General features: G+C 38.7%; 2 protein-coding genes across 7 annotated transcripts in view; one reads left to right on the plus strand and one right to left on the minus strand.

The window, feature by feature from the left end:
- The window catches only part of LOC141381087 (uncharacterized), a 460,537-nt gene that overhangs the window by 187,960 nt on the left and 249,451 nt on the right, over nt 1-23,126 (plus strand). The window lies entirely within an intron of this gene.
- On the minus strand, nt 6,866-22,183 carry si:dkey-175d9.2. 5 transcript variants are annotated; one of them, XR_012400697.1, is made up of 7 exons: nt 22,150-22,183; nt 19,457-19,585; nt 19,026-19,070; nt 15,967-16,041; nt 15,283-15,903; nt 8,817-11,980; nt 8,486-8,661 (listed from the first exon to the last, which is right to left on the minus strand). XR_012400697.1 is itself a non-coding variant. In XM_073943838.1 (6 exons), exons 2-6 carry the CDS (start codon nt 19,476-19,478, stop codon nt 9,975-9,977), a joined length of 2,769 nt encoding a protein of 922 aa, XP_073799939.1. In that variant the 5' UTR covers nt 19,479-19,585; nt 22,150-22,183; the 3' UTR covers nt 6,866-9,974. The 5 variants fall into 5 exon arrangements, 4 of the variants coding, with proteins under 4 accessions (XP_073799939.1, XP_687461.7, XP_073799941.1 ...); XM_073943838.1 differs by having other exon boundaries at nt 6,866-11,980; XM_682369.11 differs by having other exon boundaries at nt 6,866-11,980; nt 19,457-19,588.

Raw genomic sequence — 23,126 nt, forward strand, 5'->3', positions numbered from 1 at the left:
TTTAGGAGAGAATCACTACAAAAATATATACCGTATTAAATTAATCTGGCTGACATTCATAACAAAATGTAACAATTATAACAATTACTTAACATGAAGGTGTTTAGAAAATTATCTAATGCATATTTCTGAATGCACACCTCACTTCATGCTCCGTTCACAACACTTCAGTTAACAATTAGCTAATGGGTGCTTTTGCTAACCATGAGTGACTATAATGTTTACCATCTCATTAAACAAAAACAAATCAATTTATAGAACTAACACCTTCTAACATCTTTTCTAAACATTTCTTTAGAGCAAAGATGATAAATATTTCAAACAGACCACTTTAAATGACTGTTTATCCATACCTGTGAATGATAAGGAAACAGACACGTTATTGCATTGCTCCATAGATATATACACTAGATATCGCATAGGGACCCTGAGCATGCGTCAATAGCGCCGCCACATTGGTACAGTGCTTCTAGGACAAATGTCATTCAACCGCACTAGTCGAGACAGTGTTATTACGTGAAGATGCGGGACTTTAGCGCTGTCTACGGGTGTAGTAACGAGCAAACAAAGAAAACAAAGCACAAAGGCAGAACATTTCATAGGTAATATTTAGTTTTTTTCTGTTTTTGTATGTTCTGAACTTTTCTGCTAATCAGGTCACGTTATTGATGATAACAGTCACTTACTGCATTCACCATACGGCAAAGCAGCTCCAACTCGCACTAAACACTCGGCTTATGTTAGTTTTGTTGAATAAAATCAGCAAACAATGCAAAAGAAATATGACAACGAGATGCTGCGCTGCCAGAAACTTGTATTATTGTCGGCTAACGTAAGTGAAAGAGTTGTTTGGGGGATTCATTCACAAGCGAATCGCTCCCTCCGTCAGTATGAGCAGTGAAAGCAGGAGAGGAGCTGTGTTTCAGGACATGATTAGATCAAATTTAACAGTGAGGGTGAATAGTACATTTCTGTACACACAAACACAAGCTTTTTGTCAGGAATGGCCGTGCGGTCACTGATCCATCAATGTAGAAAAGTGATGTAAAATTATAATTTTCGTAATTAGAAAATAAAAATTACATACTAACATCCAGAGCCGGCCCAAGGCATAAGCGAACTAAGCGGCTGCTTAGGGCCCCGTGGCCACCAGGGGGCCGCCAAGAGTGTTTGAAATTATTGTGTGACTTTCGTTTTAGTTTGTGGATTAGTGGTGTGACAAAATATATGCCCATTTATAGTGTTATTTCTGACCGCGATACATACTCAGGCGCCAAGATATTTACCTAAATTTACAAAAGATCTAATTTAATTAATAAGTTTTCAACACCGACTGCAGCAGATAACTGCTTTAGATACAGTACACCTAGCCGCCACCAGGTGGCGTTTCTCGTAATGGCGGATCATTAGACATACACCAGCGTCATGTAAACCACTGAGATGAGCCATTGCAATGGTAAATATTTCAGGCATACAGACAATTTCTTCTGACCAAGCTGGACCAATGTATTTGTGTGTTTCAGACATCCAGCTCCCCTGAATTTGGCACTAGTTTCTTTCTAACAGACGCGTTTTTACTACGCTATATCGCTCGCGCGTGCCCGCGGCCAGTGAATCTTCTTATGTGGAACTTTTTTTTTTCTTCACGAACTTTTTAACTCCGCCAAAATATATAAAGATATCAATAGGACATAAACATATAGTTAGAAAGGCCTTGCGTTTATTTGACTCTTACAGACCTTGTCAAAGTCTTGTAGATGGTATTTTGGCAAAAAATATTAGGGGACTTAAAAAACTTAAATAGATGAGTAAATAACTAATGTTCTCCACTGCTGACAACATGCGTGCTCAGAGGAGTCTGTGCTCACCTCTCAGAGCATTCTGATCAGTTGAAAAAATAGTGGGATTACATATTTTTTTATTAAAAATAAACCAGGTCTAAGCATAAAATGTTTCCATGTTTACATAAAATTAGTTGGTCAAGTTGTAATAATTGTTTTAAGTTTACAGAAAATTAGAAAGCAATAAATTACTATTTTGGCAGTTTTTTTTAAAATATATATTCCACTAAATTGAGATTTTGCTGCTGTGATAGAGATGTGCTCTCTTCAGTCATAAACTGCTCTCTGCACATCAGCATTTTTAAGCTTGTTTGACAGATGTGCTCTTGTTTTACATTGTTGCAATTCTCTAAATGCGTGTTTATTAAAGAAATTCATCATAAATTTTTGATGCATTTTCCCCCTTCATTTACCAAAATTGTGATATATTGTGGCTGGTTTTTTGTGATCTATCAATATATCGCAGATTCATTGATATCGTGATTGAAGCAGCAGTGCCCGGAACAGCAGCAAAATGCTTTTTTATGAACTTGGTGATAAAAAATACGCTTCTGATTTATTCAATTGACAGTTGGTAAATACACTGCAAAAATGATTTTCTTTCTTATAGTTTTTGTGTGATTTTTAGTCCAAATATCTAAAAATTCTTAAACCAGTAAACATTTTCTAGACAGATTTTTAGTCAAAATGATGTGAATTTTTCATTAAAAAAGTTCAATAATCTGCCAATTAGGGTAAATAAAAAATATTGTTTTAGGTTTTAAATAAGATTATTTTACTTATCTCATTGGCAGATTAATTTGTTTTACAAAAAATAAAAAAAATTAACTTAATTTAGAATTATTTCAGAAAACTGAAAATTTTTGTACATATTTACTAATTTGACTGATATGCGAGTATGTCTAGAAAATGCTTCCTGATTTAGTTTGATTTTAATTTAAATAGATGTTTTAAGTTATTTGAACTACAAAATACAGTATGAATTTTTTTTTCAGTATTAGCATTTATATCCAACTAAAAAAAATTTATCTTTATTGTCACTATGTTTGACTGTTTGGCAGCGTCTTGTGCCTGAATAATAATAAAAATAAGTATGTTATTGGCTACTTCCAGCTGCTTTTGTTTCTGCCAGCCCATATTAATGTTTTGTGTCTAATTATTTAGATTTGTGGCAAGAAGTCATATAAAAAGTTGGATCAATAGGAAGCTGTTTCTGCAGAATAATATTTAGATTTGTCTTAAAACGTATATTGTTTGATGTAAGCAACACAGCTACAGCGAATAAAATTGATAATGTGTGTTTTAAATTTATAGTGTGCGAATTATCAAGGATTGACGATAATTTTTCATGTTGTTTGCACCAAGGGAGCCCCAAATAAAATCCTGCTTAGGGCCCCCTGAAGGCTTGGGCCGGCCCTGCTAACATCCAGGAAAACTCCCAATCACAGATATATGTGTATATCTCCGGCTTTGCATGGCCACAGTCCTCCACTGTACATTGGTCCCGTATTCATTTCAAAGGAGCGCTACCCTGTAGCAAGATGGCGGCGCTATTGACGCATTCCGTCCAATAGACAACAATATGCCAGGTGACATCTAGTGTATATATCTATGGCATTGCTCGAGTGCAGTTTAATATGAGTTCGTCCCCACAAACACGCCACACTGCCCTTTACAGGTGTGGTGGTGGACTACATGAATCATTTCATTTACTCATAACAATTAGAACAGGAATAAAACAAACAAACAAAAAAAAGAAGAAACGGGGGGGGGGTGCAGTGCATTAAAATCAGGCATATATTAGATACGTTTAAACCGCAGATATCTTCATATTTCGAATACAGTGAAAAATATATATAGGAACAATATATGTAGCAGTATTAATATTTTTCTTGTTAAACTTTGAACTTTTATCTGCAACAAATATCAGATGAGACAGAAAGAAACAGGTTTTTACCACAGCAATGTGACTGTATTCATCTGTTAGCTTCTTCCTGATTCCTTGTTGGCAACAAAGAAAGAAATGCACACACTAAAGAAAATATTATTTTTAGTGATCAGTTTTAATAAATAAAAACTGTCACCGTTCACCAGTTTCATGTTGACACGGGTTTCTCCAATTCAGCATGTAGGAGAGAGAGAGAGCAATTTACATCAAAATCATGGGTGGCTCAGTGGTTAGCACTGTCACCTCACAGCAAGAAGGTCACTGGTTCAGCCAGTTGGCATTTCAGTGTGGAGTTTGCATGTTCTCCCCGTGTTGACTTGGGTTTCCTTTGGGTGCTCCAGTTTCCCCCACAGTCCAACCACATGTGCTATAAATGAATTCAATAAACTAAATTGGCCGTAGTATATATATGTGTGTGTGTGTGTGTGTGTGTGTGTGTATGGGTTTTCAGTACTGGGTTGCAGCTGAAGAGCAACCGTTGTGTAAAACATATGCTGGAATAGTTGGCGGTTCATTCCGCTGTGGCGACCCCTGATAAATAAAGGGTCGAAGGAAATGGAATAAATGACTGACATGGATTATCATACATGTGTACATGCAAATCTCTGTGATGAACAACAAAGTATTGTGAAAATGGTACGTACACACTGCATTATTTATGGTTTGTATGTGTGCAACAATAGTTGTGTTTTACCTTTGTGGAATGATGATACAAACTACTGCCACTGTCAGAACAGGTTCGAACTTTGCACTTTCTTTTTTTCTCTTCTTTCTCTTTTTTTTCAGTGTTTTTCTCTTTTCTTTCTGACAACTTTCCAATCTGCTCTCTCCAATTTGGTGTATGGCTTTAAACAGCTGACTGTCTTTGTCAATCAGTAGTCTCACTTGTTTACTCCCTTTCCAGCTTTTTTTGGTCAACTGGTGAAGTTTTGTTTCTCGCCACTGGCTTGCTTGGTTTGGGACTTGTAAAGCTGCACATCGATGGATTTGCTCTCAAGTGTTTGGACTCTCTGTAAATAACCCCAAGTTATTTAAGTTAGGTTTTAGTATTAATAATTTATCCTGCTTTTAATTACTTCTTAATTTCTTTAAAGATAATTGTGTTTTTGTTATGTATTTGAACTCCACTTCGCACTTTAGGTTATTAAGCCTATACAGAGGCCCTTATTTGACGCACAGGCTTGCCGGAAGTGGTCAGGTGCGCGAGCGTGCGCAGATCACGGAAGCACGGAGATCGGAGAATCGCGCCTAGCACGTGGGAGAGAGCGATAGCTTGTTTTATTGATTAAAAAAAGAAATTTTTTTTTTTTTTTTTTTTTTTTAGAGAATAAGTAGTAATCCTTCCACTCATTGAAGTCTCACACTCCAACACAGTGGGTGGCGGTAATGCACCTCAAGCTGGTTTGCCACCCGCCATTAAACGAAAAAGAAGAAGAGCGATCGCTTGCACGGAGAAATTCACGGAGCTAAAGATAAACTTCAGGACTCATTTAAGAGTATTTTATGCATATTTGAGTTTGTTTTTTGTTCTGTTCGTCTTCATTGTTTGAACACCTGGTTGGAAGGGAGAACAAGGTAGATAAGGACATTTATTTACTTATTGCTAAAAATGTATGCATCTGTTGGCTTGCTTATAATTTGAATAGCCATTTTATCACAAACTAGTAATATATTTGCAGTAACTTTATAATATTGTCGCTAAGTTTATTGTTTTGTCTTATTATCCCTACTGAAAAAACCAGCTTAAAAAACCTTGCCTGGTTTTAGCTGGTCGACCAGGCTGGTTTTAGAGGGGTTTTGGCCACTTCCAGGCTGGTTTCCAGCCATTTCCAGCCTGGTCTTAGCTGGTCAGGCTGGGAGATGGCCAGCTAAAACCAGCCTGACCAGCCTAGCCAGGCTGGGAGTCCAGCCAAAACCAGCTATGTCCAGCTTAAACCAGGCTGGTCAAGCTGGTTTTAGCTGGATTTTTCAGCAGGGATGTGATTTTTTTTAATTCATTACATCTTTTCTATGTGTGTTTATTCATCTGTTCTTAGCTCTTATGGTGTTGTACAGTCTATAAGGATGGAAATCTCAACAATAAAGGCACAAAGGAGGACAGTGCAACATCAGTGCATGAGTTTAATCCTTTATTTCTCCAACCGGGCTGTTACACTCTCAACAGTGACTATTAAACCACACTGAACTGAACTAAACTGAAGTGAACTTAAACACTGAAAACTGAACTGACACTGTTTCAATTCACTGTAATCTTTTATGTGAAGCTACTTTGACACAATCTACATTGTAAAGTGCTATACAAATAAAGGTGAATTGAATTATACTGAATCTGCCTTTCATTCACAAAATCATTTGCAATTGGGTAGATTCATTATCTGTCAAGAAAGAAGGTATCTTTTCATAGGACAACACTGCAGAAATGACTCTTTCCAGTACTGGGAGGACTGTTTCCAGTCCTGGGAGCTTTTTGGATGGTGGCACGTCTACTTTTAGCTATTTGGTTCAATATTGGTTCATATTGGTCGGCGACAAAATATTTTTATACTTGATGACAAAATATTTTGTTTACATCTGAAAGACGCTAAGGCAACGCAGTGGTGCAGAAGGTAGTGCTGTCACCTCACAGCAAGAAGGTCGCTGGTTCGAACCTCGGCTCAGTTGGCATTTCTGTGTGGAGTTTGCATGTTCTCCCTGCATTTGTGTGGGTTTCCTCCATATATATATATATATATATATATATATATATATATATATATATATATATATATACATATGTGACCTTTACTCAGATGAGGAAGATTTTTTATTAGGCCTGCACACAGAGCAGTAACAGTGAGATCAACAAGGTTTTACTTCGCATCCACATTCACAGCAGTTCTCCCTAACTCTGCTTTTATCTTATAAGCTTAAATCACTATGATATAAAACAAAGACAAAATATATAAATACAGAAAATGCGTAACTAATATAGCTGAATAAACACAGTAAATACCTGGACACAATACATAATAGAAAATTACCTGCACACAGAGCAGTAACAGTGAGATCAACAAGGTTTTACTTCGCATTCGCATCTAAAACATATGACTTTATTAGCACATGCCGTATAAGCACATGGACGAAAACACTTAAAACGAGATTAAAAGTATAAATATCAAACAAATATAAAAAGAAAACCCACTCTATCAATCAATAAATGTATATATAGTGTGCTATACTTTTAAATCTGCGTCTAATCAATCATTGAAAGCATATTTTTATCTCTTAGTGTGGAGCTAACACAAAACCAGACTCACCCACAGTTCTCCTTAACTCTGCTGCAGTCTACACCCAAACTCTGTGCCCATTAGCGCCACCGGCCAACTAACAGGAACTGCAACTCCCATTAAAGCAGGATTTAATAAAGAAATATTAAACATGTTACACATTTATTTCGTTACACATATATACACATTTGTGAATATAAAGGTACAAACTGATATTATACATAATGTCAGTGTATATAAATGAAGTGTCTTATAAAATAAAGGTAAAACAGGTAAAACAGACAAAATAACCTGTTGTTGTCACCTATATTTTAGATAACATCTTAGTTTCTCCAACACCACACTGTTAGATCACAGAAATGGAGATCAAACTATCATGTATTCAGTTCTAATAAAGAATGGTTGTAATCTTTGCTCTGTTCATTAATCCAGTGGCTCAGGATTCTTCCAAAAATTGTGACAAGATAGTACAAACGCTGACCCAACGTCCCAAGTCTCCTGGAAGTCCTGCATACCCCAACAATAATTTTCCCACCAAATGCCATGTAGATATTGAATGAACTGTTATTGAGCCAATTTCTTTAAATGCTCTGAGTTTAATTCCTGAAAACAGCAAATCTTTTAATTTGTTAGAAGCAACCAATGATTTCTCGATTCATTTCCATGAAGGAGCTGGTAAGAGCTGTACATAAAGAGAGTTTCCCAGAGATTATAACTGAAATGAATAGTATTTCATCTTAAAATCCAGCAGTGTTATACCACCGTGTGACCTTTTAGAGCATCCAATGTGATCCTGGGTTTACTTATCTAAATAAATGTAGATGTCATCCTCTGAACATCTATGCAAATGACACTGTACTGCTCTGCTGCATTTCTATCACAAGATCTTCAAAGAAAACTGTTAAAGCTTATCTGATTAATTGATTGATTACTGTAGTTGATTAATCGATTGATAAAATAATGGATAGCTGAAGCCATATTTGTGAGAATTTATTTAACCTTACCATTAATGTGGGGTGAAGCAAAAATATAATCAATTTGTGAATATGATTTATGGTAGGATGAATGGAATTCTTATTGGTTGTGTTTCTTGAATACCGTGCATAAATTACACTGAGCTCTATCATGAATAGGTTTAATTCACTAGGTTGGTGTGGGAGAATTACTACCAGACCTGAAGTCCTGCAACATGCTATTGATTCTTGAAGTAAAGGAATAAAAGAAAACATTTGGACAACAAGGCACAATCCCAATTCTCCCCCTTAGCCCTTGTTGTCCCAATTCTAATCAGCTTGAAGGCGTAGGTGCTAAGGGGAATACCTGAACACGCCCTTGAAATTTTACAGGACCACACTTGAAACCAAGGGGTACAAAAATTTTCCAGAATACACTACAGCTACAACGGCAACATGACAGCACACGCAGCACACAGAGTTGGAGATGGCTGGAACTAAACTGTGCAGAGCTGTGACCCTACAGGAATTGAGTTTGAGTCCATTGGTCTAGTGGCTGGGAATGACCTTTTTACAGTGTCTGGTACGTTGATATTGTTTTCTGTTTACATAGATCAGGGGTCACCAGTCCTGGTCCTGGAGGGCCGGTGTCCCTGCAGGTTTTAGCTCCAACTTGCCTCAACACACCTGCCTGGATGTTTTGAGTATACCAAGTAAGAGCTTGATTAGCTTGTTCAGGTGTGTTTGATTAGGGTTGGAGGTAAAATCTGCAGGACACCGGCCCTCAAGGAACAAGTTTAATGACCACTGACATAGATGAATATGGCCACGGTGTAAATGCACAGTACAGTTATGATATTATTGCCACATTTTATCGTCATGATAACATTATCATGACGATACAACAATATCATTGCCTTCAGTGATTTAGAGGATTAATACCAAAATTAGCCAAACTGGAATGACTCCAGCAGTCAGCATCATTGATCTCATATGAATTAAGTGCTTGGGACAACATATGCTCATGTGTGCGGGTATAGTCGTGCTGACCCATTTCTTAGGGGTAAATTTGAAGCCCTTCGCCTTCACACATTGTATCAAGGGCCAAGAGGAAGGCGAATAAAATATAATTGGGATTGGGCCTAACATGATACTGCACATAGTAAGACCAAAGTTACACTTTAAAACTCATCGGACAAAAGAAAAATGACTGGTTTATGACACATGTAAAAACCTCCAATCAGAAGCACTGTTAACAATAACAAATGAGAAAGCAGAACTTGCCTATTTCAGTCTTTGGTTAAACTGAACTCACACAGATACAAGCCCTATGGGGAGCGCCTTGACAGGGACGCAGCCCTCCCAAATCTCTAAATTACACACAAGTTTACATTGCAAGAAGTTGTCTTTGGACTGTAATCTGTGAAAGAGAACAGATTCAATTTGGTCTGGGATGTGAAGATTTAAGAGCCCAGTGTTCTTGAAGAATTCTCGCTCACTCCTCGTATCTTAATAAGCAAAAAATGTACATGCTGAGACGTCCACTAGTATGAGATTCATAAATCTGATGCGGTCAAGTTGTTTGTATCTTCACTTCATTGCCTCTAAGATTCACCTAATGGAAAAAAACACAAGAAATGTGCTTGCACCAGTTATGAAGATGGCCTGGAGTAACGCACACTCTCTCATGTGTTCATATTGATGTTAGTGCATCTGAGCGTGAGTATGAAAACCGGTAAATGTTTAGTTTTTCTGTGTGCAGAGTTGATAAATGAGGCTGGTCTGTTTGGTCTTCAGGTCGAGGTTTGATTATTTTTAAGTCTGATAGTGTATGATTTCATATTCATATCCTCCTCAACTCCTCTGAGATGTCGAGTTTGGACTCTCATTGAGGAATGTAATAGAAACTCACTTTGACTGATCTGAGGGAAAACAGAAGTGCAAGTCTGATTCTTTATCTTCTCTATTACACATATTTATCCAAACTCTCAATAGCATCTCGTTTTGAGTATTTTCTCCACTCATCTTGGATCTTACTTCTCCCTTCAAATATTTCCTTGTACTCTTTTTCCAGATCTTTCTGGAATCTACAGACAAACCACTTCCAGTAGGGCAGATCAGAGAGATCAGGAGTGATGCTCCACTGTGCATAAACTCCTCCTGCTCTTCTGTAATATCTCCAGGGGAACCTTCCATCTGGTGTGTTAAAATTCTGACCACTTGCCACTAAATCTGTACAAATATCAGAATGGAGATTTGAAGAGTACTTTCTTCCATTAATTCCTCTCACTCTGTGGAAAGCAACACTGTGATCTCCATGATGGTTTTCTCTGGTGTTTGTGCAGGTTGCTCCACAGAATGGACACTGAACCCAACAGCACTGACAGAAGTGATCAATCAGAAGCTCATCTGGCCTGAACTTATAGTCCAGCTTTACTGGAAATGTGTCTGTGTTGAATCTGCTGCTGATGTCTGACATTACAGCTGTAAGCTCTTGTCTGATCACATCTTCTAGGAGTGTGAAATCATCAACATCATCATGTTTGACTCCACTGAGGTCTTTTTCAGAGAAGATCAGCTGATCTGAGAGCTGCTGTGTGAAACTCTTCAACCACAAACCAACATCTCCACTGTTGACTTCAACATGTTCAGTAGATTGATGTGCTGCGTTCATGATCTTCTGCTGCAGGAGTTTAATGTTCTCCTTCATCTTGGGTAAAACACTGATGCTGAACTTATCTCTGATGTAGCGACTGACTTCATCTCTGATGAAACTCTTGTAGTGACCTCTGGGATAATGAATGTAGTTCATGTATTTGTCAAAGTCCTCCTCTTCTGCCAGTGTCTTCAGGATGTGTTTCTCCAGCTTTAATCTGTTTCTATTCAGTGATTCACAGTTTTTCATAATTTCATCTGCTAAATCTCTGGCAGTTTTCTTGTAGACGCTCTGCTCAATGGGCTCCTTCAGTTTCTGACAGATGATCTCAGCAAAAATAGCCACTGACTTTGCTTGGCTTCTCTTCAGTTCATCTTCATGCATTTGTTGAAGGAGAGTCAATTTTAAAATTTCAAAATTATTTTGTTGATCTTTCTTCAGTCTCTTCTCTAAATCCTCTAGTTGTTCTTGTCTCTCTCTTTCTGTTATTTCTTCCTTTTTGATTATTCCTTCTATTTCACTCTTAAGTCTCTGAATTTGTTCACCTAAAACCTTTCGTTCTTTCTCTTGATTCTGTCGTTCCTCTTCCACCATCATCTTTAGTCTGTCTTTCTCTTTCTCAAGTTTTTTCATCTTTTCTTCTGTTTCTCTCACTCTGTCGATCAGGATCCTCGTCTGCTGTTCTTGTTTTTCTCTCTCCATCTCTCTGAACATCTTACATGAGTAGAAGCTTCCTCCGTTTGCCTTCACCATGTTGTCTATCTTCTCCAGTAGTTCAGACACTTGTGTTCGCTCTTCAGGCTGATTATTGTTGATCACATGGTATCGGTTTCCACAAGTTTCAAGCAGTTGTCTGACCACAGATCCTGGTTTACCTAGAAACTCTTTAATGGTCTGATTCTTCAGGAAGTCTCCCCTGGTGAAGAGCACCACAGTGAACATTAAAGAGTTTTGACCAAACGTCTCCTGGATAAACTTTACAGATTTCGCCTCTTCTTTAGTGAATCTCTGTCCTAAACTGAGCACGATGATGAACACATGTGGTCCAGGCAGAATCATGGAGATGCAGTTGCTGATTTCTCTCTTGATCTCTTCTTTACTGAGTTCAGTATCAAACAGTCCTGGAGTGTCGATCACAGTGATGCGTCTGCCATTGATTTTAGATGTTTCTCTCTGACTCTCTTCAGTAACAGATTCTTGAGATGTGCCTGCTGCAAACACGTCTCTTCCTAAGATTGTGTTTCCTGTTGAACTTTTACCAACACCAGTTTTTCCCAGAAGAACAATCCTCAGTTCATCTTCTCTATCAGCTGAACCTGTAAAAGAGAATCTACATTAGTCAGTCTTTCGAACATGAATAAAAAATGCCCCTTTCTTGCTTGTGTCTTTAGTTTGACGTTTGATGTAGTTGTTCATTGATTAGTTTGATGGGTTCCATGTTTGTTCTAGGTAGTCTTATTTGTCCAATTTATATGTAGGTCTTGGTGTTGTGTTCTTTGCTTATTTTAAGGAAAAACCCACTTAATTTTTAATGTTTGAAATAAAATATCATCAGCATAAGAACCAGGGTTACCATGGAAATGCATGTTGTGTTTACTATAGATGCTAAACTGCGCCTACGGAAAGATACTGAAATCTCAATATGATTTAATTTCTCATGATAATTCAGGTATGTTTCATAAAAAGTAAATATGATTGTTATAAATAATGTAAAAAAAAAAACACACAACTACACAGTTCCCAGCACATAGCTTATTTATGGTAGTTAACAGAGAAGTCATTCCGATGAAAGTACCAGTAAATTGACAGTTGGTCTGAGTTATGTTTCTTACAACTGTCTAGCCAATAAATAATATCTATTTATCTCAGTATGTGATAATTGAACAGAAAATTACTTCAATGTAAATCAATATTTCTTAATGTACATAGTTTATGAGAGTAATATTGTGCTATGATCATCAGCAGTGTTGCTCTTGCAGGCTGCTGGAGATCACTCACATTCAACTCTACTACAGATCCCATCATGCACTTCACTCACACACCTGGCCCAGATCTCCTAGATGGCAAACCCAAAGCTGAAGCTTATAAAGTGCTTGTGATTACCTGGACTATATACAGACCACACACACACATACCTCTGTGTCTTGTAAGCTGTTAGCTGTATCATTTCAAAGCATCCTTTTTGTTTTAAGTTGTTTTAAGTCACCTCCGTTGTACCCTGACTTCCTCTGTTAAAGAAGACTCAGCCACAACATGGGCCCAGCAGAACAACTCCTCTAGCTCAGTCAAGGAGTGAACACCCTTGAGGACCACATCTGTAAGTTGTTGGACATTGCAAACTACTCAGACCTTTCAGACTGTATGCTCATTGACTGTGTCTATCATGGACTAATTGAACCATTCAAAACTCCACTAATCCAGTTCGGTCCTTTAGCGTCTTTCCAAGAAGCTCTGGATGTAACCCTATAGGTCAGTGCATGACCCTTTACAGTTGGCAAGGTGGAGAAGGAAACCATTAAATACTTTTTGGGGGGAGTGGGACACTCAACCGCAAGACCTGCCTTTGGGCTTGCCACTCACAAAATGGCCACTAGCACTCCCACCAGATCCTTCTGTAATCCCAGAGTGCTGGGTGTCAGATCCTCCCGAATTTCACTAATGGCCAGATTCTCCCGAGTCCCATGAACGGCCAGAGCCATCCCCTGAGTCCCAAGTTACTGTTCTCCCTTTGTCTTTGTGGATCCAATCAGGCCAAAGAAACTGTTTTGTTCGTAAACTTCGCTGGACAGTATCTACCACATTTACATGACTTGTTTAGCCACCTCATCCTTAACACTGCCCCCTCCCCATAACATTTATACACAGGACAACTCTGCTCAATTTAGAATAAATTAGACTCTTTTACTAAAGTAGACTTTAAGAGTCTCTTGTAGATACACATGGACTACTTGAAGATGCTGTTTGACTGAAGAACAACCAACACGTCTCAATAAAAATTCTGCTTGTAACAAGTCTCAGGGCCTGGGCTCTCAAATTTAGTGCAACACTTAATAGGGAAAAAACTGAATTATACTGTCACAATCATCAGCTGAAGTGCCAATGAGCTTCACCACTGGTCACTTTACCCAAGATTCTTGCCTCTCTGACCTGAAATAGACTGATCAAAAATAAAGGGAATACTCAACACAATGTAACTCCAAGTCAATCACAGTTCTGTAAAATCAATCTGCCCACTCAGGAAACAACATTGATTGACAATTGATTTCACATGCTGTTTACAAATGGAAAAGCCAAAAGGTGGAAACTATAGGCAATTAGCAAGTCTCCCCCAATAAAGCAGTGGTTCTGCAGGTGGTGACCACAGATCACTTCTCAGTTCCTATGATTTCTTTTCTTTTTGTGCATTTCCCTGTTAATTAAATAAATTCATTAAATTATTCATTCATTTCTGGCTAATATGTTAGTCACTTTTGAATGCTGGCAATGCTTTCACTGTAGTGGTAGCATGAGAAGGACTCTACAACCCACACAAGTGGCCTAGGCTGTGCAGCTCATTCAGGATGGCACTTCAATGCGAGTTGTGGCAAGAAAGCTTGGAGCATGGAGGCACTACTTGGAGACAGGCCAATCAGGAGACAATAGGAGGTCAACAACTCAACAGCAGGACCCCTACCTTTGCCTTTTTGCAAGGAGGACAACTACCAAAGCCCTCAAAAATGACCTCCAGCAGGCCACAAATGTGCATGTGTCTGCTCAAACAGTCCGAAACAGACTCCATGAGACTGGTATGAGGGCTTGACAAGATCTGATCTGATTATTGTTTGTCTGAAAGGACATGAAGAAAAAGAACAAACTGAGACTAAAAACTCAACCCAGAACTACTTTGGGAACAACTTTAAGATGTTTTAAAAAACCGAACTGCAAAGCTGCCTAAAAACTCTGGGCAAGTGTAGCGAGTGTTTTAAATGCAAAATGTGGTCATACCAAATGTTGAATTGTTGTTATTATAAGTTAATTGATAAATAAAATGTATGCATGCATTATTTTTTAAGACAACCCAATTTTACAGCATTTTAGACAAGTGCCTAAAACTTTGAACAGTACTGTAGATCTGCAGGCAGGTTTTTGAAGCATCTTTGAGATATTGCCAAATTTCTGCTGGATTGAGTTTCAGGTCTCAGTTTGTTCAGTTTCTTCCTGTCGTTCCAGACAGACTGGATGATCAGATTAGCTCTCTATGTGGAGCACTGGCTTTTGGCAGACAATAATCTCACAATTCTTACAATAAAAAACTAATCTTACAATAATCTTAGAATTACAATTAATGAAAAAAATAATGTTGGCAAATGTAAACTGACATTTCAAACTGACGTGCTACAGAAAAATATAGAAATAGCTGACTTTAAACCTATTTCTGGTGAAGATGCCTAAGAGTTTTGCATATATATATTTACAGAAAAAAATTTAGAGAATTTAAAAAGTTAAACTTGACAGTGGGCCTAGTTTTTGTACAATTAGACTGTTCGACTTTCTTTAATATTGCAGTGTTGCATGTCTGATATGTTTTAAAAAATTCATGCCCACATTTTAAAACCTAATTGTATTTTCAACTCAGTACCTTGTGACAGAAAGTGTGTCTCCAGCGAATGAAGTTTCTTCTTCATCTCCTTATATTCTGTATTTTTTTCCATCTGCACCTCCAGGAATGTCTCTGTGGAGTAAAAGCCTCCTCTGTTTTCTTCCAGCATCTTCTCAATGTTCTCCATCAATGTGGACTCTTGTGTTTTAGGATTAAAGTAATGATGTCTTCCTCCAAAACTCTGAATGACAGCCTGTGTTTCTTCATTGAGTTCTGCTGTCTGATGCTCTGAATTCTGCATGATGAGGATCATGATGTGTTTGTTGATTCTGGAGCTGAAGATCTTCTGGATCTCCTCCATTTCTGCTCTGTCTTCATTATTGAGTGGAGCGTCAGGAATAATGAGGAGGAAAGCATGAACTCCAGGATGACAGCGAGACACACAGCGGAGAGTCTGACGCATCACTTCCTCCTCTGAGAGCCCAGTGTTGAACAGAGCTGGAAGCTCCAGCACATTGATCAGACGACCATGAAGATCCACGTCTGTCCTCACACTCTCTGATCTTCTGTGTGTGTGTTGCAGGATCAGCTCTGAGATGGAGGATTTCAGTGAGCCGTCGCTCCCACACACCAACACATTCAGCCTCTCACAGTCTGAAACTGCAGAAGAACATTAAGAACCATTCATACAGCACCAGAAACATCAGATATGATCACACTCACCTGTCTGTATGTCCCGTTGCTCCACTGTAAAACACTGTGTGTCTTCAGCAGAACCCAGGAATGGTTCATCACCCACTTACATGAAGACAAATGGTTTAGTTAGCATGATATTATAATAATACTGCATTCATACAGAACTGATCAACAGACGACTATTTATTATGAGATCAACTTTTGTCTTCTTCAGTATGTGCTGTATATCAGGGGTCACCAATTTCATTCCTGGAGGGCCGGTGTCCCAGCAGGGTTTAGCTCCAACATGCCTCCACACACCTTCCTGATTGTTTCACGTATACCTAGTAAGAGCTTGATTAGCTTGTTCAGGTGTGTTTGATTAGGGTTAGAGCTAAAATCTGTAAGACACCAGCCCTCCAGGAACAAGTTTGGTGACCACTGCTGTATATAAATGTTTACAGTCTCTTTAAAAGCACTTATGGGGTGGTTAAAATTATTTGACTTTTGAATTATTGACTGTTGACATTATTTTTCTAGGGTCACTAACAATATTATGTGGCTTTTGATTGGATTTTAAATGTTTTGTTAAAATCCAAAGTAAATTTTGGATTTAAAAGAACATTTCTTGTATAAATGTTCTTGCATTGCCTTTAAAGGTTCAGGACACCCAGGGGAACTTTTTTTTTAATATTAACAGATGTGTGTGTGTTGAGCATCAGTTAAGACAATGTTAGCACCTGTCAGCTTTAATTGTGGGGAAAATTAATAATTTTGAGCTTTTGTCAGCTAATTTCAGCTTCCGGGTTTAAAATTATTTTTCGGGGCGGGATCAAAATCGGCGAAGTAGCGCAGTACTGCAAGTGCAATGATGACGCGTCGGTTTCTCATTATTATTCATAGCAGAGTTTTCTTATCCTATGAGAAGAGCCGGCTGCTTAATTATTCATGAGACCTGCCAGTGTCAAGCCCGAGCTGAGAGACACAGAAACCACGGCACAGTATTTAGCTGTTCATGAAGGCTCATATGCGTTTGTTTCCATGATCCACGGGGTTTGTTGCATGTTTTCCCCCGCGATCCTGTCAGGGCTGATCATACAGCAAAGCTGTGTGTGTGCTGCTAGCATTTTTGTCGGGAGAGCAGTACGAGAATAAGAGAATGGCGGACGCTGTCTTTTATCAGGAGTTCGTTCACATTTAGACACATCGCTGTGCTGCTGTGTTTGCCTAAATCCTCCAGATTACCAGCAGGACTAATGGTTAAATTAGGCAGGTCAGGAGACCTGCTGCACTGAGTCTGCTGAATACGGGGATTGAGGGAGAATCCTCATTTATAGTGTTTACATGAACACACTTATCTTTATAATGATATAAATTGTGGTTATGTGTATATGAAATTACAAATAACAAATGTAGCAGGGCATTAAATCACTGTTCATTTCTTTGCATTTCAACTTTGTAAACTATAAACTCATGCGTCTCCTCACGGTTTGTCTCATTTTGTGAGCTAACTGACAACAACAGTTGTTCGCTCACGTTCTCCCCTGCTGGCTACGCCCACTCCTGCCCGATGCTCGCGGAGCTCCACGCCCATTAATCATGCATCTTTTGAAAAAATTCTGAAGTAGACTTTAACCGAAAGTGGGGGGTGTCATGGCCCTTTAACGTTTACAACTTAAACATGCATAATTTCACTTGCCCTTTGGTTTCTTTTGTATTCATCATACACTGAGAGTGTACTCACATCAGGCTATATAAACCGTGCCTGGGCACGTCTGACTCCCATTCCCTAGTTTGACAAGTGTGAGTGCCCCATGCTGTGCCTGGGCACGGTTCAGTTGGCTCAGGCACAGTATGCTTGAGTGCAAAGTGTGCTTGAGTTTGAAACTGAAGACGCGACGTCACCATTAAGGTACAGTTAATTAATCATACTTACATTTCAATAAAAGCAAACTATCATAGTTTATGAAAGACACAAACCCCCTGCTGCACGACAGCTGCACCTTCAGCAAACCTCCTAATACCTGCAGCATGAGGACTTTATGAACATTTATGAGCATCACAGTTGGCGGATCTGTTCAGCAAAATATTTTACTGTGTGTAACTGCATCCCAAACAACTAAAAAAATACAAAATGATATAACTATGTCTACTGTGCTGAGAGAGCGCTTCTCTTCTGTTAAACTGAACAGTCGAATCATCATTGAGGTAAACGTGCTCCGGCTCGGAAGGTAAAGAGGAAGTGTGAGTGCAGGACATCAGGAGAGAGGGGATGGGGAACAATCAGGCCCCGGCATGATTCAAGGCAACCATGTGTAACCCCACCAGTCCTACACTACCCAACCCGATCTGAGCTGGTATTGAACCGGCAACTTTCCGCATGGGAGTCGGGTGCTCTACCAAGGAGGCTAAAGACCATGTCCTCTAGCGTCTGTCGCTAGAGCACCTTTTGAGGTCAGAGGAACGAGGTTTACCTGCACAGCACACACTAGCTGGCCTCCGTTACACTCACCCCCCTAAACCTCACTCCCATCCGGGTCACAGCACCAATGTAACCCTGGTGGTCCTACGTCACCCAACACGCTCCGACCTGGTATCAAACCAGCGACTTTCCGCATGGGAGTCGGGTGCTCTACCAAGGAGGCTAAAGACCATGTCCTCTAGCGTCTGTCGCTAGAGCACCTTTTGAGGTCAGAGGAACGAGGTTTACCTGCACAGCACACACTAGCTGGCCTCCGTTACACTCACCCCCCTAAACCTCACTCCCATCCGGGTCACAGCACCAATGTAACCCTGGTGGTCCTACGTCACCCAACACGCTCCGACCTGGTATCAAACCAGCGACTTTCCGCATGGGAGTCGGGTGCTCTACCAAGGAGGCTAAAGACCATGCCACACGTGCCTAATGTAAGTACACCTTCAGACTCATCTGAGAATTAAATGATGTCCTTGCCATTGTTGCTAATGCTGTAGTCTGTTGATTAAGCTCAGGGAATGTTTAACATCACAGATAGAAATGAAATTACAGCATGTCCAGTAAGAGTTTTGACAGACTTATTTAGTTTGATTTTAGAGGTTTTTGTTTACTGACAAATGGAAAGACTTACATGAAGGTGGTCTAGTCCTACTGTGTTCTCTCCTGCTTGCAGTACCTGTTTGAAACAGAAGCCTTACAATTCTGCACAGAAGCAATCAGCACTGGTTAAAGCATAAGTGTGAGAAGCTGAGAATATTGGGGGATCAGATTACTGTTTGTTGTTGACTAGTGGAGATTATCACTTTCAAAATGTTTTTAAAATACAATTTACATATTACAATTTTCACTTATTACAAACTGTGATAAGTATAATACATCCTTCAGTATTACACGAATCTCTTTGTCCAAATTAGGGTCTTGGACTGAATTTAGGTATAAATTATAAAGGACTGAAGTGAAGCTGAGGGTGATGAGAGAGACACTTCACATGCAAGATAACCAGAATAATAAAGCTTTCAGAGTGTTTTAATGAATCGTTAATCTAATCTGTGTGTGATTCACCTCTTTCTTTTTCCCGGAACATGATGAAATTGTTTTCTATTTCATCTTTATCTTCAGTTGGTCATCTTTTCTGTCTGTAAAGTGTCCTGTAAAAGATTCATCAGTCCTGAGACTCTGGGAGCTGCACACCTGCTGTGATGTGAGTCAATGAACAAACACACTGATTCAGATTCACTGAGTCAATAAGCAATCACACAAATTCAGCTTCACAGCAGCACTGTTGTTTAAGCTTTACTATGAGAAAACAACTGTCCTGGACTTATTTTATCCTGCTTATTACAAAGATTTTCCACAAAACATAAAAAATTAGACACACAAATATTGTTCTGAGCCATAATAGCATTAGTAACATTTACACTGATGGTCAAGCCGATTCTCAATTGAGGCTGTGTTATTTATGGATTGTTATGTATGGATAATTTATTTGTGTTATTTATGGATTGTTATGTCTGTATAGTGTGCCATTTGGGACGCAGCTATAGTGTTGAGCTTGAGCGCTCTTCACCACGGGCCGGTCTGAATATAGTCTTGCGACCCCCAGACAAGGTTGCAGTGTAAAGAGAAGGACTAAATGTCTGGGGGTCGCAAGACTATATTCAGACCGGCCCGTGGTGAAGAGCGCTCAAGCTCAACACTATAGCTGCGTCCCAAATGGCACACTATACACTATGCACTCATGCACTATGTACTTACGCACTTACACACTCAACAGTATAGAACATGAATTTAGTGTCATCCCAAATAGCACAAAATTTTTTTACTTAGCGGAAATTCAAACTGTTTCTCAGACGACTTTTGACGGTTGCCAAATCAGTGAAATAAACGACCGAATTATCAAATATTAACTGCCGTGAGTAACCGCATTCACCATCGAGAGGCCCTATAATTACTCCCATGGGAGAATTTTGCTTTCACCATCCAAAACAAATAAAGTTGTCCTACATATGCGCCCGATAGCTCCGCCCCTTCCGCTATGTAAGCAAACCTGCGGTCGTTGAGTGCGTGAAGTGTCCATCATTACACACTACATTTAACCGGCTGAATGAGTGCATCATCCGGGTAATTAAAGTGCACTTATTATTTTATATTTATATTTATTTTATATTTATTTATATTATTTTATAACTACAGTGTGAACGCACTACTGACACTATTTATACTACAAAATGGCGTAGAATAGTGCATAAGTATGCAATTTGGGATGCAGCTTATGTATAATTTAGACTTCCATCTATACTCCTAGATTTATCTTTAAACAATTGATATTGTGCATTTATTTCTGCAATTGGCATGGTGAACGTTCTTCTGTAAAATAAAGTGTTAAGTTTTGAGGCATTCTGAATTCTCCTGAAATATTTTTATATCTAGGAGATTATGTGGAATGGCGACGCAGTGGTGCAGTCGGTAATGCTGTCGCCTGACAGCAAGAAGGTTGCTGGTTCGAGCCTCGGCTCAGTAGGCGTTTCTGTGTGGAGTTTGCATGTTCTCCCTGCGTTCGCTTGGGTTTCCTCCAGGTACTCCGGTTTCCCCCACAGTCCAAAGACATGCGGTACAGGTGAATAAATTGTCCGTAGTGTATGAGTGTTTGTGTGGATGTTTCCCAAAGATGGGTTGCTGCTAGAATGGCATATATTAAAGGGACTAAGCTGACAAGAAATGAATGATGTGAAGTCTATTGGTAGCTTGATCTGTGTACATGATATCCAAACTAATTACACAAGACTATAAAGCTGTCGGCCCTTCAGCTCGGAGAGTTTTCAATTTTTAGTAATCACTGATTTAGCAAGTTGTACAGAAATTATCAAATTAAGTATGCTTTTAATACAAAAGAGCAGGAGGCAACCGGACTAATTAGCTTATAGTTAACCCTGCATCCTCTGACTAACTTCAGAATGTCGAGACCATGTCTGTGAGAAACATGCAACACTCTGTGCAGCATTGGGTCCCTAAAGAACATATAAATGAAAAGTACAGGATCAGAGATAAATCAAAACTCTAAACTGATTCATAAACTACAAATGTGACTCATTTCTTGTTAGAAATACAGTCTAAATTAGATGATAAAATCAGATCAAATTTGGAGCTAAAACTAATATAATTGCTTTCTAATGAATAATAGAATTCTTTTTAGAAGTGCTAGAACAGGTGTACATGCATTTAACCTTCGACCATTCATTGGATTTGGTCATCGGGTCAATAGAATGAAATATTACATTATCTTTTAGACAACCAAACAGGTAAAGCAGACCTTCATACTAACAGAAAAAACTTGTGTACATGAGCTGAGACCAGATGTAAGACTTATAGCTCACGTCCATATTGATAAATCCCAATGTTTGTGTTCTAATGACTGTATGCCCACTTTGTGTTGTATGTTATTTTAATAAATGCAAATAAAAACAATCACAAAAACATTACTGAGATCTGCTTCTTCAGACAGTAAAGAATACATAGAGAATTACAGTTTAGGAAATCTGTGCTGAACAACATAAGCTTTGACCTTCATCTGTACATGAAAAATCTCTAACAAATGAAGATTGTTTTTGATGTGATTCTGACCAAGATGAAAGTGAAACTCACAGATTTTGCTGCAGTTCATACAGTTATCACATTTATTAATAGGAGTTTTATTTATCATGTACGTTTTATTTAACAAACAAAGAGAGTATTAGTAAGGAAAAGTGACACTGTACCTGTGTGTCGCAGTTTCTCCGTGTTCAGAGGTTTGTTTATGTTAGTGTGAGATCAGGAAGAGGCTTGCAGGTGGAGTCTTTCACATAAAACTGTAAAAACCTGTTTAGTAACATTCAGTACAGGTACAAGTTTAAGCAACACTTTTGGAGAAAAATTTGACAATTTACCATAAAGATAATTAGCAGCACAGACAGAAATCTGTCTATTCATTTCTATCAGTGAACATATTCTGTGTGGTGTTATCTCTGGAGTATGTATTATGTTTGTTGTCTATTTGACAGGTGTTTTCTCAACAGAATAATCATCATTTTGAGGTCACATTTATCAGGTCACCTGTAGTGTAGCCCTTTTAGCATCACATTTGTCATCCTTTTTCAGAGTAAAACTGAAATGATATGTGTGCCATTGTTTTTTTTCTGTATGCCAGTTTATTTGTTTTCTCAGGATCTAACAAGCCAGGGGAACTTAAGTGGAACTGGACTCTTGATGGATTGGAAGCAACTGTTTCCTGAGTTATTTGCTAATTCACACGTTAATTCTTTTTAAGTATATTCCTTTGTACGCAAGTTCAAGTTCATTTGCTGGCTGCCCAGCATCCTCTATTAACAAACTTCAATTAGTACAAAATGCAGCAGCCAGAGTTCTGACCAGGTCTAGAAAATATGATCATATGACTCTAATTTTATCCTCCTTACACTGGCTGCCTGTTAAGTTTCGTATTGAATTTAAAATATTACTTCTCACCTATAAAGCTCTAAATAATCTAGCTCCTGTTTATCTAACCAACCTTCTGTCTCGCTACAATCCAACTCGCTCTTTAAGATCTCAAAACTCAGGGCTTCTGGTAGTACCTAGAATAGCAAAGTTGAGTAAAGGAGCCTTCTCTTTCATGGCTCCTACAATCTGGAATAGACTTCCTGATAACGTCCGAGGCTCAGACACACTCTCCCAGTTCAATACTAGATTAAAGACCTAT

Source organism: Danio rerio, chromosome 3 (genome assembly GCF_049306965.1).
Source record: "Danio rerio strain Tuebingen ecotype United States chromosome 3, GRCz12tu, whole genome shotgun sequence".
Lineage (NCBI taxonomy): Eukaryota > Metazoa > Chordata > Actinopteri > Cypriniformes > Danionidae > Danio > Danio rerio.

Coding starts and splice junctions, on each gene's coding strand:
- si:dkey-175d9.2 (XM_073943838.1), bottom strand. CDS start 19,478: ATGTTCCGGGAAAAAGAAAGAG. Junction 19,071..19,456: donor GTTCCGGGAAAAAGAAAGAG/GTGAATCACACA, acceptor TGTTTCAAACAG/GTACTGCAAGCAGGAGAGAA. Junction 11,981..15,282: donor GACACACTTTCTGTCACAAG/GTACTGAGTTGA, acceptor TCTCTTTTACAG/GTTCAGCTGATAGAGAAGAT.